The 10,990-nt window shown below is 50.0% G+C and overlaps 1 protein-coding gene across 5 annotated transcripts in view; it reads right to left on the bottom strand.

Moving 5' to 3' along the window:
• Window positions 1–10,990, bottom strand: part of UCKL1 (uridine-cytidine kinase 1 like 1) — a 76,972-nt gene that overhangs the window by 32,643 nt on the left and 33,339 nt on the right. For all 5 annotated transcript variants that reach the window (XM_083507484.1, XM_083507482.1, XM_083507483.1 and 2 more), the window contains exons 2-4: window positions 10,124–10,317; window positions 7,199–7,305; window positions 1,693–1,863 (exon numbers count right to left, since the gene is read on the bottom strand). In XM_083507484.1, the coding sequence (XP_083363610.1) occupies window positions 1,693–1,863; window positions 7,199–7,305; window positions 10,124–10,317 (472 nt within the window). The remainder of the gene's footprint in view (window positions 1–1,692; window positions 1,864–7,198; window positions 7,306–10,123; window positions 10,318–10,990) is intronic.

Genomic DNA, 10,990 nt, shown 5'->3' on the forward strand with positions numbered 1-10,990 from the left:
ATGGCCCCATAAGCTCACTATCCCTGCCAGCCACCAGAACTTCCCCTTTGCCAAGTGCCCAAGTATGTTTGTGTGTGTATTAATAAATTTATTATTATTATTATTATTATTATTATTATTATTAATAAAAAGGGCACAGCATCTCGCAAATGTTTGCAAGCACCCTCATCTCATCATCCTAATGATAATAATGATAATAATGATAATTTATTTATACCCCGCCCATCTGGCTGGGTTTCCCCAGCCACTCTGGGTGGCTTCCAACAAAATATTAAAATGCAATAGTCCGTCAAACATTAAACGCTTCCCTAAAGAGGGCTGCCTTCAGATGTCTTCTAAAAGTCTGGTAGTTGATGTTCTCTTTGACATCTGGTGGGAGGACGTTCCACAGGGCGGGTGCCACCACCGAGAAGCCCCTCTGCCTGGTTCCCTGTAACTTGGCTTCCCGTACAGAGGGAACCGCCTGAAGGCCCTTGGCGCTGGACCTCAGTGTCCGGGCAGAACGATGGGAGTGGACATACAGATATACAGATGCATGTGAGTGCACATGCAATTTATTCATTTAAAGTATTTCTAGACCGCTTACTATTTTAACAATATTTAAGTGGTCTGCAGCAATGCAAAATTGTTTTATTATTGTGCGATTCTATTCCTGCAATCCAACCCGGGACCTTACCAGGTAAGAAATCCTATCAAACAAACAAAAATGTGTAACGCCAAAGGAACATATTTAAACAACTAAAATGCCCTGTATAAAAATAACACTGTGGTGCAGGATCCAATCTTATGGATCAGGGGGAGTTTTGTGTTCTGCAAGTAACATCTCTGTTCCACCCCCGAGATTCACTGAATAATGATAGGAGAAGATCCAAACTCATCCATTCTGTTACAGGTCTGGGTCATTCTGTGTGGTGTAGTGGTTTAGAGTACAATGGTACCTTGGTTCTCAAACTGAATCTGTTCCGGGAGCTGTCTGACTCCCAAAAGCGTCAGTTTTCGCTGGAGATGCGCTGCGCAGAGAGGGAGAACATTTTTTCTTTCTTGTTCTCCTCCTCTAAAACTAGGTGCATCTTAAGGTCGGGTGCGTCTTATAGGGCGAAAAATACAGTATATATAAAGGTAAAGGTAAAGGTGCCCCTGACCATTAGGTCCAGTCGTGTCCGACTCTGGGGTTGCGGCGCTCATCTCGCTCTATGGGCCTAGGGAGCCAGCGTTTGTCCGCAGACAGCTTCCGGGTCATGTGGCCAGCATGACTAAGCCGCTTCTGACGAACCAGAGCAGCGCACGGAAACGCCGTTTAGCTTTCCGCTGGAGCGGTACCTATTTATCTACTTGCACTTTGACATTCTTTCGAACTGCTAGGTTGGCAGGAGCAGGGACCGAGCAACGGGAGCTCACCCCGTCGCGGGGATTCGAACCGCCGACCTTCTGATCAGCAAGTTCTAGGCTCTGTGGTTTAACCCACAGCGCCACCTGTGTGCCTTCGCTGTGTTCAGCGAAGCGGGAGGAGAAACGGAGCCCCTTCCATTTCTCCTCCCGGTTTGCTGGAGTGGCGCTGCGCAGAGAGGGAGAATTTTATTCCCCTTGTTCTCCTCCTCTAAAACTAGGTGCACCTTGTGGTCAGGTGTGTCTTATAGAGCGAAAGATACAGTATATAATAACCCTTAAAAGACAACCTGAGGCGTGGCTCACCCATTCTTTCTTGCGGCTGTGGGTAGTGAAGTCGTAGATGGGAATCTTGACGCTTTTGCCTTGCTTGAGTTTCTTCAGGGTGGAGATGATCAGGTCGAAGTCGAAGGCGTCGGGGTGGTCAAAGTTGAAATCGTTGCTGGATGCCTGTTGCTGCTGCTCCTTAGTTAGGACCTGACGGAGAAAGAAAGAGGGGGTCACCCTCCGAAGTGCAGCTGTGGGGAGGACAGGCAGGGCAGGGTGGGAAATCAGGGAGCAGGAAAGCCCTTGGAAAAGGAACACTTCTTTTGGTGTGGTTCCGTTATAAGACGGTCTTGAAGGGGGAAGGAATGGGTTTTCTGTTCCATCAGTCTGAAATGGGACCCAAAATCCTCATTTTCCTCCTCCAAGGGAGCATTTCTAAAATGCATTAACCTGAGCTCTTGAGTCAATGTATAAACAGAAAGCCAGCTGTATAAACAAGTGCTCAAAGCCTTCTCCTTTATCAGTCCGTGACGGCAATGGATGACCTTGCCAGTCCCAGTGGAGCAGGGATGGCACGTCTGGGTCTTATCTTACATCCTGACCACAAAAGACGCACAGACCTTGTCAGGTCTGACAAGAGGCCCGGGAACGGCGCCAGGAGCGCTCTTAGAGTTGGTGACCTCCTGCCTCAAGATAAGAGTATAGGAACAGGAACAACCTTTTATGGTCAAGAGTACTGGAACAGGAATATTTGTTTATGGGCATGGATGTCAACTCACGTGTATAAGCTGACGTGGTTGGATTCCTGGGGAAGGGGGGAGAGGGTGCCTGGAGGATATATATACTGCATGAAATTTCTCATTTTTTTGGACTTGCTATGAACTGACCACGCAAGTGCCTTCTGCTATCCGGAGAGCAGAATAAACTCTTTCTTTGAATCAATCTCAGTGTCATTTGACCTCCTTCCTTCCTCCCGGGAGCAACACAGACCCCACCAGTCAGTAAAGTCTAATAAGGCTACAGTCTAGAAGTGCTTCCTGTTCCCTGAATCTCTACGCTCTCTTTATTAAGAAACCAGAAGCATTTTTACTCGGCATTGTAGGAGACGATATTAACAGACAGGACTGTGAGTTGTTTTGTTGTGTGTTTAATATTCTGTTGGGAGCCACCCAGAGTGGCTAGGGAAGCCCGGCCAGATGGGCGGGGTTTAAGTAATAAATTATTATTATTATTATTATTATTATTATTATTATTATTATTAGGAACACAGGAGACTGTGGCGTCCTTGTGATATATGGCTTATTTGCACACACACATATATAACCTGAGCCTACGGTGGAGGGGCTCACAGTATTAACACCTCGAAAGGATCTTGTTTCTCGCTTGGAGTCAAAGAGAAATCAAGTGTTGTTCTCAAATGGTGCCGTGACTCTCCTGCTCACTGCTTTACTTCTAGGTCACATCATTGCCAAGTCTCAACACTCGCCTTGGTCTTTTTCTAACTACCAGCCCGTTGACGGAGTGGGGCTTCCCACCCATTGCCCATCTCACACAGAGCCCCTTCCCTTTAATGGCCCATCGCCCAGGCAGTCGCCTCAACCCAGGAAGCTAGACAGGCTTCTATTGCTGGATCCCAGGGTGAGAAGGCTCTCTGCATAAAAGCCTGCTTCCCCCTCACCCCAAACTCATAACAATACCACTGAGAAAGAGGGAGGAAAGATCGAGGGTAGGAATTGTAGAGTTGGAAGGGGCCCCAACAATCATCTAGTCCAGTGTTTCCCAACCTTTTTTGGGCAAAGGCACACTTGTTTCATGAAAAAAATCTCGAGGCACACCACCATTACAGCCCCGTGACGTCAGCGCGCAGCGTCACGCCGGGAGGGACATGAATTGCTAGCAAATTACATAATCACCTCCTTGAGGGCTGGCTCATCTTCTCCGAAGGCAGAACCCCATTAATTAACAGCACAGAATCACACCATAGCCAAGACGAGGGGGGAAAACCTCAGTCATGCACAGTCATGCACATGTGGGGGCTAAATGAGGACGAAGACCGGGCAGAGAGCAGGGTTCAAATCACCCCACCTGGCCAGGACAATCCCTGGGTGCTCCCTTGGGCCACTCGCCTGACCCACCTCGCAGGGCTGTTGTTGCGAGGATAACATGGGGAGAACCACGCGCGCCCCCGGGAGCTCCTTGGAGGAGAAAGCAGGCGATGAATGCAATGCACGAAATATATGAGAGGCGACCAGGTTTTGCAGGTGATGGGCCCCCGCCAGCCTCCGCTTCCAACACCCGGCGCAACGACGCCGAAGTTTCCCCCCGGGCTCGGCTCGGGGAGCAGCGCTGCTCCCCCCCGGCTCCCCTTCGCCCTCCCGGCTCTCTCTGCTGCCCACTGGGGACCCCCCTCACCTGCCAAGTCCAGAGCGCCGGTGGAAGTTGCATGCATGCATGCAGGGCGCCGCGTTGCCATTGCATTGCACTGCACTCCATGCAACGCCTGCACGCATGCATTGCCTTGCACGCCCGCCAAGGGGTCTCCCCGCGGTCCGATGCGTCCCCTCCGGCGCGGATGCAGCATTGCAAAAATAAAAAAACCCCGACGCAGCCCTACCTGGGGGGCAGCCTCCGCCGCTCCGCCTCCGCGGGGATCCCCGGGCTCAATCCTGCCGCCCGATCTCCGCGGGGGCGCAGGCAGGCTGCGCGGGGTCTACGCGGAACAGCCCCTGCCCGCCCAGCCGCCGCCGCTGCGCTCATTCCATGGCTGGGAGAAGAGCGCTTCAAACAAAACGCCCGGCCCGCCAGGCCACGCTTGGAAACATAGTTTGCGCACCCCGCGCGGGCGCGGAGCCCAAGGGCGAGGGGACTACGGATCCCGGCAGCCCCCGCGCTGGGGACGGAGGGGGAGAGGCCGGGTGCAGGGATGGAGGGACGGGTGGGCGAGCGAGTGAGTGAGTGGCAGCCGCCAAGCCTTGGCCGAGAGCCAGGAAGGGCCTCCCCGGAGGAGGAGGAGGAGGAGGAGGGAGGCGCAGAGCGGGAGGGAGGGAGGGAACCCCAGGGGTCATCTAGTGACGGCGCCCCAATCGAAAATTTGACTTTTAAAAAAAATATCTTTCGAATTTTTTAATTTTTCCCGCGGCACACCAGGCAACATCTCGCGGCACACTAGTGTGCCACGGAACAGTGGTTGGGAAACACTGATCTAGTCCAACCCGCTACAATGCAGGAATCTCAGCTCAAGCATCCATGGCATATGACTATCCAACCTCTGCTTTAAAAGGCAAAGGTAAAGGGACCCCTGACCATTAGGTCCAGTCGTGGCCGACTCTGGGGTTGCGGCGCTCATCTCGCTTTACTGGCCGAGGGAGCCGGCGTACAGCTTCCGGGTCACGTGGCCAGCATGACTAAGCCTCTTCTTCCGAACCAGAGCAGCGCACGAAAATGCCGTTTACCTTCCTGCCGGAGTGGTACCTATTTATCTGCTTGCACTTTGATGTGCTTTCAAACTGCTAGGTTGGCAGGAGCAGGGACCGAGCAACGGGAGCTCACCCCGTCGCGGGGATTCAAACCAGCGACCTTCTGATCGGCAAATCCTAGGCTCTGTGGTTTAACCCACAGCACCACCCGTGTCCCTAACCTCTGCTTAAAAACCAAAAAAGGAGAGTCTACTGGCTTCACGAGCTGGATCTGATCTGCAGGTCACAGGTTCACCACCTCGGAGGCCTAACAGAAATGTTTTTATCAGAAAACAGAGGTTTAGAGCACCGTATTGATGGAAGAGAAAACTAAACGCATAGAGGGTTGTCTTACACCGATTCAGCCCACTGGTCCATCTAGCCTAGTATTGCTCACTCTGGCCAACAGCAGCTCTCCAGAGTCTCAAGCTCAGGACGCTCATTCCCATCGCCTGCTACCCAATTCTTGCTGAATGGGATTCGAACCCGCGACCTTCTGCGTGCCAAGCACCCGCCCTCCCACTGAGCTGCTGAAGACGGAACAATAAAGGCGGCAGATGAGCTGCGTGTTCTGTTGAACAAACGGATTAGCTGCGATGACGAGATATGGGAGGATCTGATTGAAGGCATGGAAAGATAACTTCAGAAGCAACGATCAGCTAATTAAACTGTGTGGGCTTTGGAAGATAAAGCCTGACAGCTTTGCAGAAAATTGGGTGGCCTCTTAATTAGCCGCGCAGGCAGGAAGAAACTGAGGTGGGTCCATTGTCGAGGCTGAAATCCCGGGACGGATCATCGTCCTGGAAACCTTCTTACCAAAATAGGTGGTGATGGTTTTCTCCCTCCTCAGGGGAAAGCCCCCAAGAGCCGCACACACGCTCCACGTGGGTCTTTAAAGGGAGCGCTGAGCAGAGCCTCCCGCCTGCACTCGCTCCATAAGACGCACACTGATTTCCCCTTCCTTTTTAGGAGGGGAAAAGTGTGTCTTATAGAGCAAAAAAATACGGTATATGCTCTAAGCCAGTGTTTCCCAACCAGTGTTCCGTGGCACACTAGTGTGCCGCGAGACGTTGCCTGGTGTGCCGTGGGAGGGAGGCGGGCGAGTCGGGCAGCGAGAGGCGGGGCGGCGGCGGCGAGGAGCATAGGCGCGACTCCATGGGGCCTGAGGGGGCCCGAGCCCCCTCAAAAATTCGTTTGGGGGGGCTCTGCCCCCCAGTAATCTCGGGCGCCCCTCCAGCAGAGCGCCGCCGCCGGTGGCAGTGGCAAAGGCCACCGCCTCCCCGAGACGCACCATCCCCGCCCGCGTCTGCTCTTGCTCTAACCACCGCCGCCGCCTCAGAGTCCCCGCCGCTGTCTCAGGCGGAGTGGGGTGGGGGAGGCGCGTGTGGGTGGAGAGAGGGAAAGAGAGAGGAGCAACCTGCCCGGCTCTCTCTCTCTCGTACACCCGCCGCCTGACTGTGCAACCCGAAGAGAGGCGCAAATCCCGAGGCAGCCAACCAAGCTCTCGCCCAGCCCACAGATCCCACCCCTTTCCCGATGACGGACGCGCCCAGCCACCATTAGGAGAGGGGAGCATTCCGCCGAGTTGGTCGCCGAAAGCGCGCTCTGGGAAAGAGGAGATAAGCCCAAGGGCGCGAGGTGAGGGGAGAGCCGAGGAGGGCATGCAAGTTTCGCACGGGCCGATAGAAATTGTGTGAACGAAGGGGAACCGAGCGAGGCTGGACGTGACGAGAAAGAAGCACGCCTGGTGTTTGGAAGAGGGATGCTAGCCTAACCATTACCTTCTATGCTGTTACTATTTTTTTATTTTTTTTTTACATAAGTAAAAAGTGACCTTTCCCCATCTGGCATGGTGGTGTGCCTCGAGATTTTTTTTATGAAACAAGTGTGCCTTTGCCCAAAAAAGGTTGGGAAACACTGCTCTAAGCAGCCAGGGAGTTTCTTCCAGCTGAAGAGAAAAGGCATGAAACAAATGTCTCTGAATAGACAAATAGGATGCCTTTCTCTAACACTTTTACCTCGTTCCCTTTCCTAAAAGAAGAAAATTAAACAGAAATGAAGGTTATGATGCTGAGCTCTGCCTCTCTCACCTTGTAGAAGGAGTCCATGGAAAGGAGAACCACCCAGGGCACGTCCAAGGCTTCGATTATCATCCTGGCCACGGTGGTCTTCCCCGAGGCACTGCCTCCACCGAGACCTGGGTCAGGGGTGCAGGGGACGTAAAGGAATCAGCTTAGTTTCAGTTCCGTCTGTTTATTAAAAACGTATTTTTGCCAACCTTCCTTTATCCTGGCAGATCCCAGGGCAGAATAGGAAGCCTATTTTTATTGATTATTTTATTGATTAAATTTGCATACTGCCCTTCATCTTTTTGCAGAAAGCAAGCGCAGGTGGATGCTTTTGCAGTTGGAGCTGCAAAGAGACCGAGGGTGCAACCTTCGCTTCTTATCTCTCTCTTTTTGTATATAATTTTATTAAGTTTTCTGTTTTATAATTTAACATTTTACATCCTTAAGATATCAATGGCTTCCCTTCTGTTCTTTCCATGGTTTGTTTTACACATCATAAAGGTAAAGGGGACCCCTGACCATTAGGTCCAGTCGTGGCCGACTCTGGGGTTGCGGCGCTCATCTCGCTTTATTGGTCGAGGGAGCCGGCGTACAGCTTCTGGGTCATGTGGCCAGCATGACTAAGCATGGCAAACCAGAGCAGCGCACAGAAACGCCGTTTACCTTTCCGCCGGAGCAGTACCTATTTATCTACTTGCACTTTGACGTGCTTTCGAACTGATAGCAGGGACTGAGCAACGGGAGCTCACCCCGTCGCGGGGATCTGAACCGCCAACCTTCTGATCGGCAAGTCCTAGGCTCTGCGGTTTAACCCACAGCGCCACCCACGTCCCTTTACACATCATAAACCCCTGCATATTTTTACAAAAAACTATACCATTCAGTATTCCATTATTACATCCATCAAAACTTATTTACACACTTGAATTTATCTTAATGCTGCCAATGTTTTCAGCTGTACACAATTATTTCCCATATATTCAGTAAACATTTCCCCATCCTCTTTAAATGCATGTTCTTCTTGTTCTCTTATTCTATATGCTAAGTCTGCGAATTGTGCACATTCTGTCAACTTAAGTTGCCATTCTTCTTTGGTTGGGACTTCGCTCGTTTTGCATTTTTGGGCTAACGAAACACGTGCCGCAGTAGTAGCATACATAAAAAACCTTATTTGACACCTGGGAATTTCAGTCTGAATTATCCCCAACAGAAAGGACTCTGTTTTTTTGGGGGGGACGTACTTTTAAACGTCCCACCCCAATTCATTATGTATCATTTCCAAATACTATTTTACCCTTTTACAAGTCCACCACATGTGGAAGAACGTTCTCTCCACTTCTGGGTGCAGACTTCGTTTCAATCTTGTGTTTACTGATGGCTCAGTCCTGGGAGTCTATGCCCCCCCCACTCCCCGAATATTGCCAGCATATTGAGGAAGCAACTTGCTTATCTGAATCAATTTGATTCCCTCCCCCTCTTATTTTTTCCTTTCTCCTCCTGTGATGGAACTCCTATTTGGCGACTTCCCTGGCTTTTTTCTGGCCCATGTAGGACCAGTCTGGATAGCTAGCCTGGTGAAGACTTGACGTTTTCATCCCCCAAAAAGTTTTTGATTTGAGTTTCCATTGAAATGAGGCTGCATTTTAATGTTTTTACTGTTTTAATGTTGTATTTTAATATTGTTTTTAAGTTGTATTTTAATATTGTTTTTAAGTTGTATTTCAATCAATTTGTTTTTATATCGGGTGTTAGCTGCCCTGAGTCTGGTCTTGGCTGGGGAGGGTGGGGTATAAATAAAATTTATTATTGTTGTTGTTGTTATTCTCTCTCTGGTCCCAGTTCTTGGACTATATCAACAGGCAATAAGTCAAAGAAAACCAGAATGCATTGCTGGTTGTTTAAGAGCAGTGTGTTGAGTTGTACTTGCAACTTTTTTTTTTTGCAATGAGTTTAAGACAGTTTGCAGTAAACATGGGAACACTTTCTTGTGGTGGAGAGCTCATTGACCCATACTGTGCACGGAGTCAAGATGGAGGAATTCTGCTCACATAACTCTAGCAGATGTGATCTCTGAAGGCAGCACTGAACTGCCTCTTTCTTCTATGCTGGTTAAACATCTGCCTTACATCTGATAAAGATCCTCTCCTCAGCGAAGTTTCTTTAGACCCCTTTCTTTCCCCAGGGCTACAACAGTTTAATAAGAAGGGGCAGCAACTCGGGCTGTCAGTGGAACTTTTGGGATCGATGTCCCTGCCATCTGCCAAGGCTATAACAAAAACTAGGTTGTGGGATATTGAACGCCAAGAACGAACAGCAGCAGCAGAGAAAACATGTCCCCCTCTTTATTTTAAACTTTCTTGGGCACATGAAACTAACCACAATTACCTTGAGTTTCTGCTTAACCCTCAAGAAAGAAGGGCATTTTCTCTGGCCAGGTTTAATTCAAATCCATCCTACCTCCTTTGGGGAAGGTTCTCAGGAAGGGTGGAAGGAGAAAGAACTTGCCCATGTGAAGACCACCTGGTGGAAACCCTCACACATATGGTTCTCAATTGTAAACTATATGCTGATCTCCGTCAGCAATTTCTAGATCAACTCTGCACCCCCAACTGGAAACCGGAGTCGGAGGTCATACATTTTCTGTTACTGGGGAATGATCAGGAGCTCATCAAGTTAGTGGCTAAATATCTCTATTTGGTTTTTTCTCGTCGAAATACACTGCAGACGTCTGATCTCCCTGGAGACCAAGAAATGTGACGATAGACTGCTCTGCCTCCTTCCTTTTAGCAAATGTTTTGTGCCACTGGGGAAGTGATAATTCTGTATTGATTTGTTTTGGATGTATGTATGTGATGCAAATAAAAGGTTTGATGATGATGATGAACTGCCTCTCCGTCTTATTCCCAAAACGCGACCAGCCCTCGGTCTCAGAATGAGGTGTCTTACCGATGACAAAGGCCTCCTTCGACTGCGCACCATGCTCGTTGTACCAGGGGGGCCGGCCGGCTGTGTAAATCGTCCTCTTGCTTGTCCGCAGCAGGGGCGGCTCAGATTTGCACTGGCTGGTGGTCCGTTTCCGCGGCGACCTCGTGGAACCCACTGCGGGGAGCAGCCTGTCCAGGGATTCGGCGCTGCTGTTGCTAAGGAGACAAGGAGAGGGAGAAGTCTGGGCCTCCATCAGCGGATGAGGTGGGAAACCTATCTCACAGGGTTGCTGTGAGGGATTAGAGGAGGGAAGGAGATAACCACGCAGGCCGCCTCAAGCTCCTTAGCAGAAAAAGGCAGAGGTGTAAAAGGTGTAAGGTGTAAAAGGCAGAGGGCCTTCTCGGTAGTGGCACCCGCCCTGTGGAACGCCCTCCCACCAGATGTCAAAGAGAAGAACAACTACCAGACTTTTAGAAGACATCTGAAGGCAGCCCTCTTTAGGGAAGCTTTTAATGTTTAACAGACCACTGTATTTTAGTACTCTGTTGGAAGCTGCCCAGAGTGGCTGGGGAAACCCAGCCAGATGGGTGGGGTATAAATAATAAATTCTATTCTAAATGTAATGAAACAAACAAATCTGAGCCTGTGCAGGTAACAGGGTAGCTGTAACAGTAGGGTGTGTCATTTTAAGGGGCGGAACATTTTTTTTGCTAATTTCTTCAGTGAGTTTTTTTTTTAAAAAAGAAAAGAACATTTCTGGGTGTGAGGAACTAAAACCTGCTATTCTTTTTGTGTCTGGACAACATTTAGATTGGTAAGTCTACGTCTGATGAAGCACAAAAGTTGTTTCAGCAAGCCAAAGAATTTCAGTTTTTCCTTCTGAGAACG

Source organism: Podarcis liolepis (assembly GCF_965112155.1).
Source record: "Podarcis liolepis genome assembly, chromosome: 6".
NCBI classification, from domain to species: Eukaryota; Metazoa; Chordata; class Lepidosauria; order Squamata; family Lacertidae; genus Podarcis; species Podarcis liolepis.